The 24339-nt window shown below is 38.0% G+C and overlaps 1 protein-coding gene and 1 non-coding gene across 5 annotated transcripts; one reads left to right on the top strand and one right to left on the bottom strand.

Moving 5' to 3' along the window:
• Positions 1 to 725: 725 nt before the first annotated feature.
• Positions 726 to 19363, bottom strand: MED6 (mediator complex subunit 6). 4 transcript variants are annotated; one of them, XM_007469289.1, is made up of 9 exons: positions 19299 to 19363; positions 16263 to 16422; positions 15103 to 15194; positions 13402 to 13484; positions 12987 to 13095; positions 11450 to 11565; positions 1963 to 1990; positions 1232 to 1358; positions 726 to 841 (listed from the first exon to the last, which is right to left on the bottom strand). In XM_007469289.1, the coding sequence occupies exons 1-9, from the start codon at positions 19318 to 19320 to the stop codon at positions 796 to 798; spliced, it is 783 nt and encodes a 260-aa protein (XP_007469351.1). In that variant the 5' UTR covers positions 19321 to 19363; the 3' UTR covers positions 726 to 795. The 4 variants fall into 4 exon arrangements, with proteins under 4 accessions (XP_007469351.1, XP_007469353.1, XP_007469354.1 ...); XM_007469291.1 differs by lacking the exon at positions 726 to 841 and having other exon boundaries at positions 953 to 1358; positions 19299 to 19338; XM_007469290.1 differs by lacking the exon at positions 726 to 841 and having other exon boundaries at positions 1228 to 1358; positions 12987 to 13116; positions 19299 to 19320.
• A 4420-nt stretch (positions 19364 to 23783) lies between these two features.
• On the top strand, positions 23784 to 23856 carry TRNAG-CCC (transfer RNA glycine (anticodon CCC)). Its single transcript has one exon. It is a non-coding gene; the product is annotated as a tRNA-Gly (tRNA).
• The last annotated feature ends 483 nt before the right edge of the window (positions 23857 to 24339 follow it).

A 24339-nucleotide genomic window follows, 5' to 3' on the forward strand; every position in this document is an offset into this window, starting at 1 on the left:
CAGAGATTAAAGAATAAGACAAATATGGAAAACGTTAATATACGGGGAATTAGGGCAAAAGGTATATATAAAGGTATATGTACTACTCTGACAACTCTTCTGTAAGCCTGAAATTATGTCAAAATAAAAAAAACTAAAAAATCTTACACAATACAGAAAATCAGATACTTCATAAAAGAATCAAAGATGAAAAATTATTCAACCACTTAAAATAATGAAACACCATTTTTTTGCTACGTAATTGGCACTAAAAATGTAGGTGATAATACTCAGTGTCAGCGAGATTCTAGAGAACTTGGTACTTTCATATTTTGCTGTTAGAGTAATAACAGGTCTAAAAAAAAAGGTACAGATTCTAATGATTCTATGGCTGGGACTCTATACTAAGGAGATAAATACTAAGTACTGAAAACTCATGATACACCACAGCCTTATTTAAATAATGTAATCACTACAGCCTTAAAGCAAATTGTAAATTGGGAAAAACTTAAGTACGACACAGGGAGAGTGTAAGAAAACAGATATAATCACTCACAGGAATTATTCAGTTAACAAAGTATAAACAGTCTATAAAAACTAAGTAAACATGGAATAGCGCATACAACAGACATAATATGATAAAGTAAAATTGTATGAACAGAATAATTACAAACTATGTTTTTAAAAATATCTACACACAGGGACTTCCCTGGTGGTCCAGTGGTTAAGACTCCATGCTTCCATGCCACAACATTGTTATAGTATCTGTAGGGTGGTGATATTGCTTAATGAGGTTGTTTTCCTTTTCTTTACCTTTCAAACTGTCAGTAACTTCACTATTTTAATACTGAGGAATATGAAACTAATAACAGAAAATAAGCTTAGCTACTATTTTAACTTAATCCTTTGTGTTTACAAAATGCATCTGGAAATATTTCAGAGGGAAAATAAGGGGGAAAAAGTCATGATAAACTAATTTATACAAATACTTTTATCTTATCTTTAAACATGTATCACAGTAAACATGTGAGGGAGGAAGCTGCTCAAGTCCAGTAGGGAAAAGGTTACAAAAGATACATTAAAAATATTCAGACTGAAAGCATGAGCATCCTTACATCCTTTCTCAAAGAACAAGCACATTCTATACAAATGATTGTGACTAAGAATTTTAAAGTTCAAGAGCCTGTCACAGTAACGAGGTAAAATATGGACAAGAGGAGTCTTGCAAGCGTCTCTCTCGTCCAATACTCACTGAAGTCTCATTCGTTTCTCAGGGGGGCCTTTAGTGCCCACAGTCTGTTGAACGTTCTTTGTGGTCTCCTTCTCCTCAGATTTTACAGTTTCTGTTATAGGTTCTGCCTCTTTCTTTGTCTGATCCACTAGACATCAAAAGCAGATATTTTTTGGAGGGGGAGGAGGGTGGAGGGATAAGACCAATTTAGACAACAGTTAATGTGAATGGTTCAGACTCTCAAATTAATTTAGAACTACTTATCTCAAGTTCTAAATTTAGCTGTTTCATCAGGCAGATGTATAAGAACCAATTTACAAACCAAAAACCTGATAATACAAGCAAATTATGATACTAGACAAAAACACATGACATTTAAATAAGACATTATGCATGAAAAAGATACGTAATTATTCTATGCCAGGTCAATGGATAGTCCAATACGTATTCTCAATGATGAAACAGAAGGCCTTTTTTCAAACTTTTGACAACCTAGAATCACCTCAGCTTCTCCACACACCCTCAATACCTGTTCATCCCACTCCAATGCATCTTTCAAATACTAATATCACTACCACAAAAGCACCACCTTTTGGCAATCAGCAGATCAAAGGTTAGGAGTAACAAACTGGCATTAGAGTCTAAAAGGACAAAATGATCGTAATTCACCTCACATGTTATGACTGTTACTGAGTTAAACAGGCTGTTTGGTCTTATTTCAAGTTTGATAAGAATTATCAGATGAACCATACCTGGGACAGGCTTTTCTCCAGACTTTTGCTGTGATTAAAAAAAAAAAAAAAAAAAGTGGGGAAGAGGGGTGGAGGAAGAGGAAGAAGAAAACAGGGCAGGTTAGCAAAGCTTTCTGCTTCTTGATGTCATAATTTTCATTAAAATTACACCTGCATGCAAATTATATTATAAATGACTTCATGAAGAGAAACTACTATCCATGTACCATAAAAAAGTAAATTTATCATTTTCTACTTCTTATTCCTGTTCCAGAAAAGACACAAATCTAAAACTAGAACAAACATAAAAAAACCCTTGAACATCAACAAAGCCCTTTGCCTCTGCACCGAGGCTATGATGCTTTATAAAAAGTAGCTAAGGAGAATCCAGTGAGAGGGAATAATGGAGCCTTTCAAGACTCCAGAGGTTTATTTGCACAGGGCATATGAGCTATAAGTAAGTAGAATGAAATTTGGATGTCTGACTTTTAAAGTTGGCAGGTATGGAACATAAAGAAAAAGAGGTATTTTTCTATGAATATAAGGCTTCTGTTGAGTGTACTATTAGAAATCAAACTGCAGGAAAAAAAATGATGGGGGCACTAGGAGTCAGGAACAAGGTCAGATCCTTCATTCTGCACAGCAATTCTTTTACTTCAGTGGGCCCTGTCATCTCCCTGTTCTCGCTACCCAAGTTAAATGCTTTAAAACACTTTCCTCCTCCTCTCCCTTCTTCTTCCTCCTCAAGGCTCACAACCTACCCCTCACCCTCAGCCAATAAGGGTGTCAATGCCCCAAGTTCTCTCCCATCGATCTACCTCCAAACTTATTATACCTTTATATACAGACAGATATACATAAAAAATACCTCTCTATACTTCCCTGTCATCTCAGAATAAAAGTGTTCTCTTTATTTTTATGAAGTTTAATGCCTCCATTTGTTTTCTGAATTTCTTTCTGAATTTACATGCCCTCCTTAAGCTTCTTATCTATTCCTTTGACTAGAGACTACACAATTTTCTGATGTCACATGATCCAGATTCATGCTACAAACTGCCTACTAGCCCACTCCAACTACAAGTTCTGGGAACCATTACACTTAATAAGACCGAAACTGAGCTTCCCATTATTACCCATTGTACAGAAAAGGTTAATATAGAAGGCCTGAGCTACTATCCTTTGAAGGGCCAGGCTGCAAGGTTGGCCTTTGGCCGGTATCTGGAAATTTGGATTTCAGGAGGGTTCCCACCATTTTGTAACTGATAATGGCAGTTCATTATGCCTAGACTGTTTGTATAAAAAATGTTGTTTTTGCTGAATACCTGCCTTCCTTCAAAGAATGTGGAATTTTAGTATGTGCTAGATAGAAAGTACCTACCTGAAAAACCTCCCCCAAAAACGTGGGCACCAAGTCTCTAATGGACTTCCTTAGGCAGAAATATCACTTACATGTTGCTGCATTTTCACTGTTGAGGCAAAAGTGTACTCTGTATGACTCTTCATGGGAAGAAGAGAGTATAAGGAAGTCTGCAGATGGATTCCTCCAGAATCCACTAATGCCTTTTCTCCTTATATGTGGCTGTATAGCCCTACTATGTCACTGTAATAAATCCTGTGAGTCCTTCAAGCAAATCTCCAAACATGGGGGTGGTCATGGGAATCCCCAACACAACAACATTATTACCTGTTTTATGAACATATTAGGACTTAAACATGTCTAAAGTAATTTGAGGGAACAAATAATTTTTCTTTACTTTAAAACAGGAGAGGAAATAGATGGTGTAACGTTGAGGAATGAGAAATTGAGAGGGGATATTCTTATACTGCTAGCACTGAACCACTTGAACTATACTGGACACTGGACCATATCCAGACATTGAAATAATGTCATTACCTACCTAGTGCATACTGTCTAATCTTTTCTAGTGAGTATTGTCACACAAACTAGTAGGATGTGGTTTAAGATGGGAAAATAGAACGGAGGTAGCCTTTCTGACAAAATTTATTAGGTAACTTTGGAATAAACCTAACTGAAGCAACATCCTATGGTGTCCTAGCAGCTTCTGAAAACAGCACTGAAAAGACATTGATAATAAAAGGCACTGAAGGCCTGAACTCCTATCACATCAGTTTTGGTGTAACTTTCAGTAGTAACAAAAGTTAAAATATGGAAAAAGGAGCTTCAAGGAAAAATGCAGGACTTCTCCAATATTCTCCTGAGCACCCCCATAAAGGGGCAACATTCCTCGGATTCAGAAGTCCTAAGCTACAAATGGTTCTGGGAGACAAAATGGGTAAATAGGAGCTCACAGAAGGCTTCAAGGAGACCAAGAATCTATTTTCTTCTCCAGATCTGAGGAGAAATGCTGTGGGTTGGAGAAACAAAGAGATTATTAAAAGTTCTAGAGAAAGCCTTCCTTCTCCTAGTTCTGCTACATAGAGTTGACATACTCGCTCTCTTTGTGAGTTGGCTTTTGGCCCCTGGATGGTTAAAAGAAGGTGAGGTTCTGGAAAATGACAACTTAAGGGTGACTATGGCTAAACCTTTACAAGAAAAATATAAAAACTCACGGAAATGATATGTAGTCTGCAACCTGCTTAAAATAATTGGGAGGAAATAGGGGAAGAAGAGAGAAAAGAAGATTGGCCATGCCTGATAACTGCTGAAGCAGGATAATATCAATAGGTACATGGGGGTTTCATTTTTTATTATTCCCTCTATTTTTATGTGCATTTCTAAATTTCCATAACTTTCTACAAAGTGAAGTTTTTTTGTTTTAAGATTCAAGAGTCTTTGAGCTTTCTACATTGTCCAGCCTAGCTCACCAGGATAGAACAGTACATGGAATTCAAGTCAGGACCCCTAGCCAGAGAAAAAGGAACTGTCATTCAGCTGGAGTACCACAGAACCCAAACACAGTAGTAAGCTATTGAATGTTCTGGAGGTTGGTTAATGAAAACAGAACCCCTAACAACTATATTTACCTCAAATCTGTTTCTTTTCCTATATTCTGAATTTGGGTTCAACACCAAGTTGATTCTAATCCTAGGCCTGAAACCTCAGAATCATCCATAATGCCAATCTCTCCATATCCAACCACCAAATTTAGGCAATGCTAAATCTGAAATATATCTTGAATCTGTTTCCTCTCTATCTAGGGCCACAGAATTAATTCAGGCTTTCCATAATCTAACTTGCTTGACTCCAAACATCACATTTTTTTAACATCTTTATTGGAGTATAATTGCTTTACAATGGTGTGTTAGTTTCTGCTTTATAACAAAATGAATCAGTTATACATATACATATATCCCCATATCTCTTCCCTCTTGCCTCTCTCTCCCTCCCCCCCACCCTCCCTATCCCGCCCCTCTAGGTGGTCACAAAGCACCAAGCTGATCTCCCTGTGGTATGCAGCTGCTTCCCACTAGCTATCTATTTTACATTTGGTAGCGTATGTATGTCCATGCCACTCTCTCACTTTGTGCCAGCTTACCCTTCCCCCTCCCCGTATCCTCAAGTCCATTCTCTAGTAGGTCTGCGTCTTTATTCCCATCTTGCCCCTAGGTTCTTCATGACCATTTTTTTGTTTTGTTTTTTAGATTCCATATATATGTGTTAGCATACGGTATTTGTTTTTCTCTTTCTGACTTACTTCACTCTGTATGACAGACTCTAGGTCCATCCACCTCACTACAAATAACTGTTTCGTTTCTTTTTATGGCTGAGTAATATTCCACTGTATATATGTGCCACATATTCTTTATCTGTTCATCTGTCAATGGACACTTAGGTTGCTTCCAAGTCCTGGCTATTGTAAATAGAACTGCAATGAATATTGTGGTACATGACACATTTTCCTATGCATCTTCTATACCATTAATGGTTATCTTCCTAAAACAAACAAATAACTACATTATTTCGTTGCAACTGTTCTTAAACATTTAATGGGTCCCTACTACCATCATCAATAATTCACAGCTAGTCAGTGCTGAGGGTCAAGAAGATGAGGTAGAGGATACCTAAGTTTACTTCAAGAGAGGGTGTATTTGAAAAAGAATGTACAAAAATTACCACTGCTTTCATTTGTCTTTAGTGATGATAGCTATTGTTTTAATATTTCAAATAACATTTAATGTACCTGGAAACGTATGTTTACAGGAGTGGTATCAGGTTATGGATTTAAAATAGTGAATAAACACTGGACCATAGAACTAACCACAAACTCCTTTGTGGAGCATATACAATTCTCAACATGACCTTAACAGAAATTTTAAGTCTCATATTTCAGTACTCCTCCCTTCACAAACACCTAAGAGTAATAAAACTCCAGAGTATTTTCTGGTTCCTTTCTTTTTTTTTTTTTTACAGGTACACTGAGGTATAACTGATACATGAAAAATACCTGCACATATTTGATATACACAATTTGATGAGTTTGGACATATACATACACCTGTGATACCATCACCACAATCAAGGTAATAAACATATCCATCACCTCCAAAAGATTTCTTCTGCTCCTTTAGTTTGGGGTTTGTGTGTGTGTGTGTGTGTGTTAAGAACACTCAATATGAGATCCCCCCTCTTACCAAGTTTTTAAGTGCACAACACCATATTGTTAACTGTAAGCAGTATGTTGTACAGCAGATCTCTACAACTTATTCATCTTATATAACTGTAACTTTACAGCCTTTTTAGAACCCCCTATTTTCCCCTTCTTCCATCCTCTGGCAACCACTATAATATTTTCTGTATCTGTAAGTCTGACTATTTTAGATACCTCATGTAAGTGAAATCATATAGTATTCATCCTTCTGTGACTGACTTATCTTAATTAGCACAATATCTTCTAGGTTCTTCCACAACACCACAAATGGTACAATTTCCTTTTTTTTAAGGCTGAATAATATTAAACTATATGTATATCCCATAGTTTCTTTACCCATTCATCTGTTGATGGATATTAGGGTTATTTCCATACCTTGGCTATTGTGAATAATGTTAATATTCACAAAAATAATAAATGTGGGAATACAGATAGCTCAGGTTTCAAACTATATTACAAAGCTACAGTAATCAAAACAGTATGGTATTGGCATAAAAACAGACATAGATCAATGGAACAAAATAGAGAGTCCAGAAATAAACCCATGCATATATGGTCAATTAATTTACACCACACACAAAAATTAACTAAAAATGGATTTAAGACTGGAATGTAAGATCTGAAACCATAAAACTCCCAGAAGAAAACATAGGCAGTAAGCTCCTTGACATCAGTCTTGGTGATGAGTTTTTGGGTTTGACATGAAAAGCAAATGCACCAAAAGCAAAAATAAACAAGTGAGACTACATCAAACCAAAAAGCTTCTGCAAAGCAAAGTAAATCATCAACAAAATGAAAAGGCAACCTACAAAATGGAAGGAAATATTTGCAAATCGCATATCTGATAAGAAGTTAATATCCAAAATATATAAAGAACTCATACATCTCAACAGTGAAAAAACAATTCAATTAAAAAATGGGCAGAGGACCTGAATAGATATTTTTCCAAAGAAGATACACAGATGGCCAACAGGTACATGAAAAGGTGCTCAACATCACTAATCACCAGGGAAATGCATATCAAAACCACAATGAGATATCACTTCATAGTTGTTATAATGGTTACCATTGAAAAGACAAGAAGTAACAAGTGTTGGTGAGGATGTAAGAAAAAGGGAACACTTGTGTACTGTTGGTGGCAATACAAATTGGTGCAGCCAATATGGAAAACAGTACAGAGGTTCCCCCAAAAATTAAAAACAGAACTACCATACGATCCAGCAATCCCACTTTTGGGTATATATTTGAAGGGAATGAATACAGGATCTCGAATGGACACCTGCGTTCCCACATTCACTGCGGCATTATCCACAATAGCCAAGGTATGGAAACAACCTACATGTCTGTCAACAGAATGGGTAAAGAAGATGTGAGATATATATGTGTGTGAGAGAGAGACATATGTGACACACACACACATACACACACATACGCGCGCACACATATACAGGAATATTGTTTAGCCATGAGAAAGAAGGAAATCCTGCCATTTGTGAGAGCATGAACCTGGAGAGCATTATACTAAGTGGAGTCAGACAGGCAAATATGATATATCACATCACTTATATATGGAATCTAAAATGTTCAAACTCCTACAGAGAATATAGTGGTGCCTGCCAGTGGCTGAGAGGGTGGGGGAAATGGGGAGATGTTGGTGAAAGGTATAAGATGAAATAAGTTCTGGAAATCTAATACACAACATGGTGATTATAGTTAGTAGCACTGTATCATATACTTGAAAGTTGCTAAGAGAGTAAAACTTAAATGAACTCACCATAAAAAAGAACAGTAATTATGTGACATGACAGAGATGTTCGCTAATACTATGGCGGTAATCATTTTGCAGTATATAAGTGTATCAAATCAACAGGTTGTATACCTTAAACTTACACAATGTTACACCAATTATATCTCAATAAAGCTGATAACAAAAAGTTTATCCCTAGGTATGTTTTTGATGCTATCATAAGTGGGATTTTCTTGATATTCTTTACTGATAGTTGTTAGTATACAGAAGTGCAACTGATTTTTGTGTGTTGATTTTGTGTCCTGCAATTTCACTGAATTCATGTATTAGTTATAACAGTTTTTTAATGGAGTCTTTAGGGTTTTCTATGTATAAGATCATATCATCTGCAAACAGACAATTTTACTTCTTTTCCCATTTGGATCCCTTTTACTGCCTAATTTCTCTGGCTAGGTCTCCCAGCACTATGCTGAATAGAAGTGTGGAGGGTGGATATCCTTGTCTTGTTCCTGATCTTAGAGAAAAAGCTTTGTTCTTCACCACTGAATATGATAGCCGTGGGTTTGTTATATGTGGCTTTTATGATGTTGAGGTACATTCCTTTTAAACCTAGTTTGTTGTTTTTACCATAAAAAGATGTTGCATTTTCCCAAATGCTTTTTCTGCATCTATTGAGATGATCATGTGATTTTTATCCTGCATCCTGATAATGTAGTGTAATACTGATTGATTTTAGTATGTTGAACCATCTCTGCACCCCAGGGATAAATCCCACTTGATCACGATATATGATCCTCTTAATGGGCTATTGCATTTGATTTGCTAGTATTTCATTGAGAATTTTTGCATCTATTTTTATTGGACTGTAGTTTTCTTGTCTTGTAGTGTCTTTTGGTCTTTGGTATCAGAGTAATGCTGGCCTCATAAAATGAATTTGGAAGTGTTCCCTCCTCCTTAATTTTTTGGAAGAGTTTAAGAAGGATTGGTGTCAATTCTCTTTAAATGTTTGGTAGAATTCACCCATGAAGTCATCTGTTCCTAGACATTTCTTTGGGAGGTTTGTGATAACTGATTCAGTCTCGTTATTCATTATTGGTCTGTTCAGATTTTCTATTTCTTCATGACTCAGTCTTGGTAGGTCATATGTTCTAGGAATTTCTTATAGGTTACCCAATTTCTTGGCATATAAACTGTTTATAGTAGTCCCTTATGATCATTTTACTTCTGTGGCATCAGTAGTAACATCTCTTCCATTTCTAATTTTATTTAGTTGAGCCTCCTCTCTTTGTTAGTCTAGCTAAAAGTTGGTCAATTTCATTTATCTTTTCAAAACACCAACCCTTAGTTTCCTTGCTTTTTTGTTGTTGTTGTTTTTATTGAAGTATAGTTGATTTAAAATGTTGTGTTAGTTTCTGGTGTATCACTGATTCTTTTCTATTGTTTTTCTAGTCTCTATTTCATAATTTTTAATCTTTGTAATTTCTTTCCTTCTGCTAACTTATACGTGGAAATTAAACAAAACCCTCCTGAACGACCAGTAGGCCAAAGAAGGAATCAAAAGGGAAATCAGAAATTATCTGGAGAGAAATTAAAACGAAAATACATCATACCAAAACTTATGGGATGCAGGAAAAGAAGTACTAAGAGGGAAGTTTATAGCAATAAATCTTACATTAAAAAGAAGGAAAGATCACAAACAATCTAACTTTACACCTCAAGAAACTAGACAAAGAACAAACTGAGGGATTTTCTTGGTTTCTGAATATGTGTTCATTAATAATCTTTCATGTTTTTGGTTTTGCATTTTCTGTTCCCATTTTCTAGATCAGCACTGCCCAAAATATAATGTGAGCCACAAATACAAGCTATATATGTAATTTAAAATTTTCCAGTAGTCACATTTTCAGAAAGAAACAGATGAATTTTATTATTTTTACCAAATGTATCTAAAATAGTATCACTGACATATAATCAATATTTTAAACTATTAATGAAATGTTTTATAAATTTTTTTGTCCTAAGTGCTTGAACCCAGTATGTATTTCACACATAACTCAATTTGGACTAGCTGTGTTTCAAATGCACAATAGTCACATGTGCCTAGGGGCTACTGTACTGTGCAGGTCTAGGTGTTCTGCCACGAATGGCCAACCACACCTAAACTCGTACACTCTGTAGTCACTACTCATCATCTTACACACAGCTATAATTCATTTATTTATTTATTCAACAGACATTGTTTCATCTTCAGGCACAATTCATCAGATTTCTTTAAACTGGCTTTTTGGTCCTGAGTTCCAACTGTGGCCTCTGCTCCCTTCACTACCACGTCACCATTCCAACAGTACACCTCATCCAGTAGAGTCAGGGAAGGTGGAAGGGAAGGCCTATTCTAAAGTCACCTCAGGGTGTGAAAAATCTCAGTCTAAAACAACCCTTGAAAATCTCTTAAATAGGCCCTCCACAGGAAAAACATGACCTTGTGTGTGCACAGCGTTGTAAAGATAAGTAAGAGCTGAGGCAAACCATAAGAATAACATGTTCACATATTCCATCTCACACTTACTTCTCTGCAAAAGCTCATTTAGTACCACGGTACGTGGACCTGCTATTGCTGTTGGAATGCCCAAGACAACATAATGGAACTCATATAACTCCAATATATGTTATGTCTATTTATTATTACTCCTGCCTCCTCCATTTATCATGCCAAACCCTCCACATCAAATGTACTATTCTTTTTATTACAAAGTTTTTATTATTCTATCATTTAAGGACTTAAATACCCTCTACATCAGGCTGGAAGGCAGCACGTACAGTAAAAACAGCATGAGTTTCAAATTCTAGTTTTGTTACCGTCTATGACACTTTCAGCAACCTTCTGAATGAGAATATTATTATATTCAGTCCTCATAGTTTACGAAGATTCAATAAGGAATTAAACTTAAGCGCACAGAACAGTACTAATTCCATTCCCTTTACCACTTCCTCCATTAAGTCCTTGAAAAACCTTCCTTTGATTCAGAGATCATTTTTTTAACTAACAAGGAAAATCAGTATTTTTAGGTCACATCTGAAACAGTCCTCAATTAAAAATAAATATGCCAGGAAAAAGTGTTGAATCAAAATTAACCACATGCACTCTCATTACCTGCACAAATCTGGGTGGAAATTTTTGTCTAAGGTCTAGGAGTAAAGCATCCACACGCTGTCTCTGGAAAATAGAGCTTGGTTCTTCTTTCCTTTTGACTTTAGGTTTGACTTTATCTATTAAAATATAAGGTCCAAATCAAAACATTGTCTAACTACTTTGGTGCCTTATATTTTACAAATCTTTGTCTGCCATGAATATATTCAAATTTCATTATTTTTAATGGCTGCTATTCCAAAGATAATCCCCCCAAATACGTTAAACATAGCATATACAGAGTAGCATTCAAACTCTCCCTCTGAAATGAGGTTAAAATTCTAACATTTAAAAAGCTGATATATCTTTTAAAGACATTTCAGTTTTAGCATGTAAACATGGATAAACATCGTTCTTATGTTTCCATAATTACTTAATTATAGAAAACTTTAAGGCTAAATTTTCCATAATTACCTAAGTCACATCCAGATTATTGGTTTGAAATTATCTTGTGTATATTTTAAGTGTATTAAACGGACTTTTCCCACAAAATCTAATAGGTACAAATGGAAAAGGCAACTTTCATAAACTCAAGTAACCATACTCAATTATGAAGACTACTGAGAAAAACAGGACAAACCAAACAACAGAAGATCATAAAGACAAGAGAGAAAAGAACTTGCAAGAAAAATTATGAAGCTAATCACGTGTGGGATTTTCCCTGCGAGGGGAGTGTGCTGGTGGACTGTCTATAAAGAAAGGGTTCCAGTTAAGTTTTATCCAAACATTTCATTAGGGTAGGGGCAAAGAGCTCTTGGGAGAAGTTTATTCAACTGATGCAAACTTTCCTAAGTCAAATGTTGTCGCCAGGACCTACTATTACGAATAAATATAACTGTATCTCAGAGACCATTCATTCCACGGATCTGAATTTTATTTAAAGGTTACCTTTTCCATAGTAATTCATTCTAAGTTTCTATTTCTCTAGAAAGAAATGCAGAATATAGGTATACTGCTATAGATACATTTCTAGAAGTACTTTTATTAGTAAAATATGGTACAGAACAAGTAGCAGATTAGCAGCTATGGCAACTAGAGGACCTGGCATCACGACAGGCGATAACATGGGAAGATCAGAAAACAGACTGTTCATCTGGAGATAGGGCTTTAAGAGCATCTCCCCTATTTCAAAAACTTGGAAGACTTGGGTTCCAGATTTCAAGATGACTCAACAGTTTGGTAAGCAGGAAATATCATCATTACTCATTCCTCATCACTGATTTCCCCTACATGCCCTAAATATTTTAAAACCTTGCATCAACTTATCAAAGATTATCGTGTACCAAAGAGATTAAAATTTGTACCTGTTCCTATGGGAATGCTATTACTACCACATCTAGTTACATGAATCATAGCTCTGACAATGTCATCATCCTATGAAACCTTCCCATGGAGAAGTAAAACACAGCTAGAAATCATCAATAGCCATTTTCCAAAAGAAAGCAGCTTCATTCTCCGAATAACAAAAAGTGTTTTAGGAGGGTCTCGGTGTCCCACCTACCTTGCTCTTCATGATCTTTGAAGTGCCACCAATACCCTTTGGAAGGATGATATCGACAGTATGACATAGCTTCATCAAAAGCCGACTGAATGCCATGTACCGCAGTAAGCTTATAAAAAGAAAACAAATTCTGAATTTCTCATCAATCATCCAAAATTTACAAAGTGAACACAAAATATTACATATGCAAAGACAGTAATTCTTCTGCTTTTCAGAATCTGAATCACTATGTATCTAGGGGTGGTATATACTTTGAACATGGAGTTGGCCCACAGGAACCAATGCTTAAGATATTCTAATAGTCAACACTTTATACCAACTTACACAAGGGAGAGGAGTTCCTGTTTAATTCTCGGTAGCAAGGTAGTTCAGTTAGAAGTTTTCTTTAATGTTTAAAGTATGTAAAGACACTCACCACTCTAGAGTTTATAACTGATCCCAAGTCTGGTGCCTGATAGATCACTCCAGCAATAATATAGTAATCAGCCAGTGGGATAACTAAAGCAGTGAGGAAAAAAAAAGTTTATCAATACAGCTATGCACACAAACTGCTAAATATATTTCCATAAAAAGAACAACTAAAGTTTGACATTTTCCCATACTAAAGCTTAAGGTAGGGTTTGGCAATTCCTGTTTTTGTAAATAAAGTTATATAGGAAAATAACCACACTCATTCATTTGCGTTATTATCTAAGGCTGCTATGGCACTAGTTGAATAGTTGTCTCAGAGACCATGAGGCCCCAAAGCCTAAAATATTTAGTCTCTGGACCTTCACAGAAAAAGTTTGCTAAAAAAAAAGTTTGCCCTAGGAGCAGTGCTTCTTAAACTTTAATGTGCATTTGAATCACCTGAGTATCTTGTTATAATCAGATTCTTACTCAGTAGGGACAATGCATTTCTAACAAGTTCCTAAGTAATCTGATGCTGCTGTCAGTCAACCACACTTTGGGGAATAAGACCTTAGAGCAAGAGAGATTTAGGGCCCAGGATGAAGATACCAGACACACTGAACTTGCCTCTGTGCCCCAGTCCGAGGTCCTAAGAAATAAAACAGCGGCTAGTGAGGCTGGTGCCATCTTCTGTCACTTCTGTACATGGAACTCTTTCATCATGGAACTCTTGTCCCCAGCCTTGTCTTTGTTCTAAGTTTCTCTTTTTCTCTGGGCAGGGACTCTAGATCTTTGACTTTTTTTTTTTAATTTATTTATCTTTATTTATTTATTTTTGGCTGCGCTTGGTCTTTGTTGCAGTGCACGGGCTTCTCATTGCGGTGGCTTCTCTTGTTGCGGAGCACGGGCTCTAGGTGCTCGGGCTTCAGTAGTTGTGCCTCGTGGGCTCTAGAGCACAGGCTCAGTAGTTGTGGCACACGGGCTTAGCTGCTCTGCGGCATGTGGGATCTTCCCAGACCAGGGCTCGAACCCATGTCCACTGCACTGGCAGGCGGATTCTTAACCACTGCGCCACCAGGGAAGTCCTAGATCTTTGACTTTGAAAGTAAATTTGGATTCTTGACTCTGGAACCACAACTTCAGTAGCAAGTCATTCTCTGGAATCAATACTAGGGTGAAGGTTATTCTCAAAGGTCTTGATGAGAGTATCCAATTTAAGAGATGTAGCTGGTCATCTCTGGAATAGGTGACTAGCTTTTTGATTCAAAATCAAGTCTGAATTCTATACTTTTCAGTATGATTTCTAAAGCAAGTTTTTGTCTGGTAATTTTGATTGAATGTATCAATGAGGATTTTCCATTGATCTTTTATGAATTTGGTACAACTGCATCTACGAAGAATTAAACTGATTTCCTTCTGAGGGACCAGAATTTGACAGGCAGAGGATGTCTACATGATCAGCCCTCATTAAAAATTCTGGACTCAGAGTCTCAAATGGTCTTCCCTGAGCTCTGAGCAGACACAGTACACACTGCATTTCACTACTAGAGGGAAGGTGTACTTGGTGTGGCCCCTCACAGAAGGGAAAGCATAAGAAGCCTACACATGGATTCCTACAAATCCCTAAAACAGAACTCAATCCACAAAAATAAGAACATATAGCTCAGGAGTAAATAAATCATGGTATTTTAAGAAGAAAATAATGCCTAAAGTTTACATAGTTTACCTTGAGTAGGGGACTGCCGCTGTTGCTTTCGAATGATAAAAAGAATGGGCTCTTGAGCATGTAAAAGGATGTATTCCACTCCAACCATCTGACTGAAAACAGGACACAGACATTCAGAGATCTATGAATGCCCTAGAAACAATTCTGTAGAACATTCAAATTATCACATAAAAGTACAGCAACATTGTAAACAGGATAAAACTGCCTATGTTTGATATTAAAAATTGGCTGTTCAATAAAACTGGCTATTTTTCCCAGGTAGGTGGGGCACAGATAAAGTAAGATTTCATTTTTAAACAACAACAAAATTGCTCTACAAAAATTCATGATGAACTTAAATCAGAGTATTTTCAGTCATGAAAGTACAATGAACCTACATTTCAAAAAAGGCAACCAAAATACCAGGATGCTTCCTGACCAAGGAGATCTATAAATATATATAAAATATTAAAATATACATGAACACTATACCTGTCTTAATATAGATCACTACTATATATTGTACCCAACCAGAAAACATCAAAAACCTTATCCTCACCCCCAACATATTTTTTCCTGACATACTATGTTTAAAAGCAACACCAAGGTATCTCAGTAAATGTAAATATTTACCTCAAAACAAAAGCTATTTAAAATACCAGAAATTTAATTTCTTAGAACCCCTGCTCCCCGTGTTTAGCTGACAGATGAAAAACTTCATTACACAGTTGTTTCAGAAACGTTTATAATAGTAATGAATTATTTAGCATCCCAAGTCTGAAGAATCTTGCTAAATTTGGCTAAAATTTTATTTGTCAAACAAAGAAAAATCTACTATAAACTCGACTATGGTTTAAGACATCAAATTAGATGTAGAGGAGACCACATATATAGTTACCTGGTTAAGGACAACAGTTGCATTGCTGAAATCAATGAGATTTACATCTAAACCTCATAGTTGCATTTTAACTGGACAGTAATATGTGAAGTTATAAAGAAAAGACTTCCTAGGTTACAAGTGACTACTAATAATTCCTTTGCGTGTCAAATCTGCACAAACCCAAACAAAACTCCCGTTCTTCCAACACTTCTACTCTGTACTTCATGATTCACAGCTTGAAAGAACTATTCATTACAAAACCTGCAGTTGGCAAAGATGCTACCTTCTTATAATAACTTACTTTAAGTGTTCTAACGTTAGCCTCTGCATTTTGACCACTTCATTATTACATGTCCTGTCATAAAAAGGATTACTTCTTTCTGAAAAGTAATCCAGGACACTTCCACTGTTCAAAATAGGGATCCAGGAACTGTCAACCCAAGAGATTCCCAGCAGATTATCTATAGAAAAGAAACAAAATGATAAAGGATGAGAAAAGAGAAAAAAATCCAATCCAACGAACATTTATTATGCATATAATGTAGGAGGCGCTATGCATATAAGGATGACGTGGATCCTAACCTACATACCCTCACAGTCCCGCAGAAGAGATAAGTATGCAAGAAAGCAATGACAACACAAGATCCATAATAGAGGTATGAATAAATGTGTTATGAGAGCACAGTGGAGCGAGCATAATACCTTACCTGAGGGAACAGGAATGGTTTTTCATGGGGTGAGGAGGAGGTGGATTTTAGCACTATATGTTAAAGAATAAATAGAGGCTCACCATGGAGAAAAGAGAGGCAAAGTAATTCCAAGCAGAGGTAATGCATATACAAATGCAGGGAAATATAAAAGTATATTATATGTTTAATTGGGAGATTCTGATTGACATATATACACTAATATGTATAAAATAGATAACTAATGAGCCTACTGTATAAAAAATAAATAAAATTCAAAGATTCAATAAATAAATAAAAGTATACTATATGTTTAAAGAATAACTCAATTAGGTGAAGAAGTTATAGGATGTGAAATCTAGAGAGGTCTTTCAAAATATTGGAAATCCTGAGTTTTTATAATGTTGGCAACTAATTCAAAAATTTTCAAACAATATGTACGCCAAAGAAACCACATCCATCGCCACTAATGGGAGATCTTCCAATTAGACAGAAATAAGTTAGGAATCTATTATTATGGATGAGATAATAATGATGTAAAAGGGGCAAATGAAAAGCAGAATGCCCTTAATTACAGCCATACAATTTCATATTTTAAAGAATTAAACTTAAAATTTTTCAAAATGGAAAAAGAAAACAAAGACATGATAAGTAGGGCTAGATAGCTTTAATTCATGAGCTTTTATTGGGTACTGGCTGCAATGTTTCAGACCACTGACAGTACTAAATCCCACTAGCTGTAAGTCATGAAACATCAAATTGCCTATAAAATTATTGGTTGAAGAAGGAAGAATGGAAAACTTCAACCTCCCCATGCCTTAGTTTTCTCATCTATAAAATAGGGATTATAATAGTAACTCCATGCTAGATTATATATGTAAAATGCTTAGTACATTGTAATAACCCAATAAATGTTCATTATGATGATGGTGGTAGTGCTGGTAGTCAATTTCTTTTAAGATTAATATGAGCAAACTTATTTCTGGCTTAACCAAAGGCTGTCCTAGTTTGTGCCTCTTTTTTTTTTTTTCTAGTTTATGCACTTCTAAAAAATATAGAAACGTCTTCCATTCTCAAAAAGGTATAGGTTTACTAGACATTCAAATGGTCAAGCTAGATTAAACTCATTTCAAATGTCACTAATCTCTGCAAAGCCTTTCTCTACTGTGCAAGGCAGAAATAATGGTTTCTTTCTCTATGTCCTCATAGCGGTTTTTATATAGTTTTATAATTGATTATTAATAACCCACAACTACAAATGTTTTCCCATTAAATGCTGAGTTTTTTAAGGAACTGGGGCTGTGGGTTACTCATCAGAACTAGCACAGGACCTGTTTGGTAAGAATTAGAAAATGTTTATTAATTCATGATAAGGGCTAAGGACAAGTTACTCCACTGGTCATAAATTTACACACACTCCAGTATCCAAGGATGTTCAGCTACAAACTAGTTAACTGGGGTTAAGAGGGTGGTGTGTGGCTGTGAAATAGGATATACTAGTTCTCCCACATAGAAGCTACCTGTGACCACAGCCCAATAAAGAGACTACACTACCAAAACAAGCAGACTCCAACTATTTCTTACCACCTCCACTGTTACCACCCGAGTCTGAGCCACCTCCAAATCCCCATGCATTACAAAAATGCCTTCCTAACCGGTCTCCCTAATTCTACCTTTGCCCTCCTACAGTGTTCTCAGCAGTCAAGGTGATCCTAAAAAAAAGTAAGTCAGGTTACGTTCATCCCTTCTGGTCAAAACCCTCCAGTGGTTCTCTATTTTACTCAAAGGACAAGCCAAAGGCCTTACCACGGCCTACAATTCCTGTATGAACAAGCCACCACACCAATTCTCTCTCTGACCTCATCTACTTCCCGCCTCCTCTCTCACTGTGCTTCAGCCATACTGGCCCCCTTGTTGTTCTTCTGACATGTTCCCACCTTAGAGCCTTTGCAATGGACCTAACAAATCTAAATAAAAATTAACAAGTTATGAAAGCTAAACAGCCTCGTGGACTAAATGTTTCTCTTTTTTATTCAGTAGCAAGGGACAGCATATTGACATGGCTCTAATACAGCTCTCTAACAATCAGCAAGTAATGAAATTAGGTACTTGATATTCTCACTTATAACGAAAGACAAACATATAGTAAACATTATCCAGAACTGCTGAAGATCACTGGACATTTTGACAATATATAAATAACAATATATTTGTAATATGTGTGCTAGACTCCAATTTGGTTAATATAGAAAAAGGAACCTCAGACGTCAGGAATAAGGTAGACTCCAGGCCAAGTGCCAAGAATGAACCAAACACTGTCGGCTCATGACCCCACCCCCTTCTCTGTCGTTCCTTCACCTGGACAGTACAGCCCCAATACTGCTGTAGAGATACATATGTAGGACAACACCACAGGGCTCAAAGCCCAGAGCTCCTTCCAACCCCTTCGTTTTGACTCATCTAAGAGACTCCTGAAGAACTGCGAAAATCTAGGCAATTTTTCGACAGATTGGCGCTTTGGGTCGTTCACAGAAAACATTCCAAAGGGCATGGGAGACATCACAAAGGAACCGGAATCTTGCCCCCAAGAGCTATAAATCCCTAAACCAGATCCCAAACAATCAGGAAACAAAGGGGACAGCACAGTTTACCTCGGATATCCACCGCCGCCATAGTCCCAAAAGCGTCCTCAGGCTCTTCTTCCGGCGCAGAGTAAACGTAACAAGTCTGAGACGAAAGAGCTCTGCTGCGGAGCAGAGAAATGTTAAGGAGGAACCAAAAGAGGGGAGGAGACTGCAAGACGAGGAAGACAAGGCAGGGAAAGGGAAGAAGCGGAGAGAATAGGAGGTGGATTGGGGCGGGGCTGGGGGGCGGGGCTGAGAGAGGGTGGGGCGGGCTGGGAGGTGCAGCCGAGCGGGGAAGAGGGGAGGGGCGGAGAGAAGGGGTGGGGCGGGGCTAGGAGGGGGAGCGGGGCAAGGAGGAGGGGGGAGGTATGGAGCCTTGAAGTAGAGTTGGGGGGGTAGAGGGGTGGGACGAGACAGAGAAGGGCGGGGCGGGGCTGGGAGGTGGGGCGCCGTGGGGAGGGAAGGGGTAAGAAGGGGAGGGAGAGGCTAGGAGCTGCTAGCAGGAAGGAGAGAGCAGCGCCAAAGGAAGGGGAAGTAGAGGCAGGGCATACTGCCGGGGTAAAAATTTGGAGACCTTGAGGAAAAACAGAGTGAGCAGAGCCCTGCCCAACGTCCACCACTGAGGGATTCGAAAATTCGACCTTGGGCTTCCCTGGTGGCGCAGTGGTTGAGAGTCCGCCTGCCGATGCAGAGGACGCGAGTTCGTGTCCTGGTCCGGGAAGATCCCACATGCCACGGATGCGGCTGTGCCGGTGAGCTATGGCCGCTGAGCCTGCGCGTCCGGAGCCTGTGCTCCGCAACGGGAGAGGCCACAACAGGGAGAGGCCCGTGTACCGGACAAAAAAAAAAAAAAAAAGAAAGAAAGAAAATTCGACCTTGATCTCCTGTGATCGTTTATAAGAACAAATTCTGATTGTGCAGAGTTGGGGGTGGTAACATCTTTCATTTTAAAAGCTCTTTCAGGTGTATCCAATGAACTGTTCAGTTTAGGAGCTACTGGCCATTCTGTTTTTCACCCTGCCTCAAGTGTGGGGATGGGCAGGACTAAGCAGGAAGAATTTGACAGTCATTAGCTTTTATGTGACTAAGCCCATTAAAAGTCTAAAGCCATTGAAGAAAATATTACATGCCTCTGAGACAAAATTTTCACAAGACAGGAAATGCTTCTGAAGCAAAATATTAACAAGATTAAAAGAAAGGGAATACCCCTGGGTCCCTGAGTAAAGACCTAATGTCTGCATTCCGGCTAATCTGGGCTAGATAGCAAGATGCCAAAGAGGGAATAATTCTGTGAAATGCAGAAGCCATAGGAAGCCTTAGAAAGATTTTCAAGCTCCATAAAAGCAAAATGATGAGGATATCTGCAAGCAAGACACAGATGCCAAGAAGAGAACCCGCAAATCTGAAGAAGGTATTTTTATGGTGATGAAGTGTTAGTGCCTGTATCTGTTCCAAAACTTAGGTACTGTGAAGGTTCCCCCAGAATTTAACCATGAAACAGAGGTAAGGGGGTGGGGGGCCATGAATTTATTGGAATTTTCTACCTCATAGACTGGGAATTCAAAAATTTTAACTCTTAAGTGGCATACAAATATATTGCTTTGTTACACTCCACTTTTTGAACTGGGATTTTATACTTGAGATGGTATGTGTACAGTATGTGTGTCCCAATAAAAGTATGCACATGCACAGAGCAGAGTTTTCAAAGGAGAAAGTCCTGATGGGGTCCTGGTGGAGAAGGCATTCCAAAACAGGGGTTATCATGTCCAATAAACAGAAGTGTGAAACATCAAGCTTTTTGTTTTGTCTTGTTGGTTCTGTTTTCTTGTATTTTTATTAGAAGAGGATTAGGAAGAAGTACAACAGAACGCAGGTCTGTAGGTAATAAAACATATGGTAAACGTGGTAGGCCAGACCTGGGAGCTCAGCCTTTATCTTATAGACAGTGGGAGAAATGTAATTGGGCTTCCGTTTTAGAAAGATTGTCCAAGGAGCATGAGTTGGAGGCATTTATAAGACTAAAAACAGGGAGTCCGTTTAGGAGACTCTTGCAAACTAAATGATGTCTACACTCATACAAAGGCAGCAGTAGCTGAGGGAAGAAAAAGGATGACAGATATTTAGGAGATAAAATCAAAAGGGAATTAGTGACTAGTAGATGAGCTTGAGGAAGGAAAGGCAGGAAATAAAAAATTATTCCCAGGATACTGCTTTATAAGACTAAGTGTTGTTAATCAAGTTAGGAATAACAAGTAACAAGTAAGTAGGTGAAAAGGGGAGTAATGATTTTTTTTTTTTGCGGTATGCGGGCCTCTCACTGTTGTGGCCTCTCCTGTTGTGGAGCAGAGGCTCTGGATGCGCAGGCCCAGCAGCCATGGCTCACGGGCCCAGCCGCTCTGCGGCATGTGGGATCTTCCCGGACTGGGGCACGAACCCGTGTCCACTGCATCGGCAGGCGGACTCTCAACCACTGCGCCACCAGGGAAGCCCAATAAGTTATTTTTTTATTCAAAGGAAATGAGAAGCTATTAAAGACTTTAAGGGGTAGAATGCCACAAAGGTATTAGTGCTAACTGGAAATTTACACTGGATGTCAAAAATATTTGCTGTTTATTGAGCCACTTACTATGGATCAGGCACTGTGCTAAGCACTTTGATGAATTATCTAGTTTTCCCCTAACAATTTTATGAGGCAGATGCTATTATTACTCCCATTTTGCAGATGGGGAGACTGAATGAGGCAGATGAATTAGCTGCTCACAAACTTATTATCTACACGAGTACATCATTAATCTACATTTTCCACTCCCCTTATATCTAGATGTAGCTACATAGGTAGTTCTCATCAATGGAATATGGATGGAAGTGATTAGTCTCATCCCCAGGCCAAGCTGCTTAAAAGCATTGGTGCCTTTTCCACTATCTCTCTCTGCTTCCACTTGGTAGATATCACAGAGACCTTCAAGTCATGGATTGAACATGGGGAGAGCCAGGATCTCTGAATGGCTGACCATGGTGCTGAACCTCCCTGCTGACCTACATCGGACCTTAATAAAAGCAAGAAATAAGGTTTTATTGTGTTAAACCACCCCCCAACACACACACACACAATTTGCTTTGTACTCTCTCTTCTATAAATTCAGTAATGGTGATGCATTCTACTCCCTTTTCTGTAGGATATGCTAAAAATTTGTACCTGCCTCCCCTATATACAATATGGCCCTTTGAGGCTTTGTGGTTTGGGGACTTACATCATTTGATATGCAAGTGTTAGAGTGCAAATGAAAGAGAAAAACAAAAAGCTCTTCAGTAAGAGGGTAGGAGTGATTTCCTGATTGGTTAAGAGAAATTAATAGCACATTAGAAACAATTACCTGCTCGCACCTTCCTCCATATGGCTACAATCCAGATTCCTCACATAGGTGCCTTTTAAATACTTGACACACTGCTCCTCTTTACTATGTTTTACTTTCTTTAACATTCTCTCCAATAATCTAAATTTACACACATCATATCCTCCCACTTTTTTACCTGTGTGCCCTTCTTTATAGAGATACCTCTATAATTTCAGGGCCTGAATTAAGACTCTTTCCTAAAAAGAAGTTCTCTAGACTGTAAACTCCATAAGGGCATGGTCAGGTAGGTGTTTGCCTGATATAATTGATCTAGTCCCTGGCATGGTGTCTTCCATGTAATAGGTGCTCGACAAATATTTGTTGAATTAACAAATCATGTATAAATGAATGGATGATACAATGGCCCTCAGATCAATAACAAACTTCTGCATTTCTATAATGGATAAATGTAATGGGATTGTTAAGTGGAAATGGATTTATGGGAAGTTATAAGAAAACTCCTTAAAATCTCTCTTGATCTTAGAACAAACAACAACAACTTCATTTATGCTAATGCTCTGGAACTCCACAGAATAAAAAGAAAAACACAAGATTGTATTTTGTGTGATATCCTACCAGAAACATGTTCTAGAAACTATTAAACTTGTGTGAGTTTTTTCTCTCTTATTTAATGAGCAAAAAGCCAGCTACTTCCAAATACAGAACAGGACAGAAAATCACCTCAGAATTACTTAGGAGGTATCTCTGAAAAGTTACCCTGGAACCTCTGGGAGTGGCCTTGATGGTCCATGGAGAGATATGGTACCAAATATTTTGTATTTGAAGGGTTGTGAGAAAATCTACACTACCCCTGCATGGCAAATACCAAAACCTGACCCTGGGCAGTACCTCTGAAGGCAGCTGTTCACCTTGGGAATTAGCTATAATTGTAGACCAAAAAACCCGATCACTAAGAGTTCAACCCTAGAATCCCAAACATAGAGTACAGATAAGCTTAGTCCGGAAGAAACAGAATCTTCTTCCCTCCAAGAACCTCTCCTTGGATTTTGTTCCCATTACAGGACAGTGGTCAAGTATCCATGAGATTGGGCAGTACTAAACCTCCAATAAGACTCCATGCAGCATCACAAAGCAATGGCAAAGGCTGACTGGGACTTCCCTGGTGGTCCAGTGGTTAAGACTCTGAGCTCCCAATGCAGGGGGCCCAGGTTCGATCCCTGGTCGGGGAACTAGATCCCGCATGCATGCCGCAACTAAGAGTTCCCATGCACAACTAAGGAGCCCGGGAGCCGCAACTAAGGAGCTTGCCTGCCACAACTAAGACCCGGCGCAACCAAATAAAAAAAAAATAATAAATACCAAAAATATTATTTTAAAAAAATTGCAAAAGCTGACTAAATTGATTAGACTTCACTATGACATTCAAAGATGGCTAATAAGTCTCATCCTGTTGGGCGGAGCATGCTGCTGAGCTGTTTTGTTAATTCTGGAGTGAAGCAAAGAGAGTATCCCAAGGAAGATCGTTAGCTAACCACAGCAAGTAGGGCCCCAGAAAGTGATGCTGAAAGTCAAATTGCTGTATCTCAAGTGACTATGCCAGCAAACCTTGGGAGAGGAGTGGCTGAGGCAATAGCTTGCAAATCTGCTGGTAGATTTTGTTTTACTCTTAGGGACCTACAAGTAAAGGATTTGGTAGTTTCCTCAATAAGATA

The sequence above is a fragment of the Lipotes vexillifer genome, unplaced genomic scaffold (assembly GCF_000442215.2).
Source record: "Lipotes vexillifer unplaced genomic scaffold, Lipotes_vexillifer_v1.1 scaffold684, whole genome shotgun sequence".
Classification (NCBI taxonomy): domain Eukaryota; kingdom Metazoa; phylum Chordata; class Mammalia; order Artiodactyla; family Lipotidae; genus Lipotes; species Lipotes vexillifer.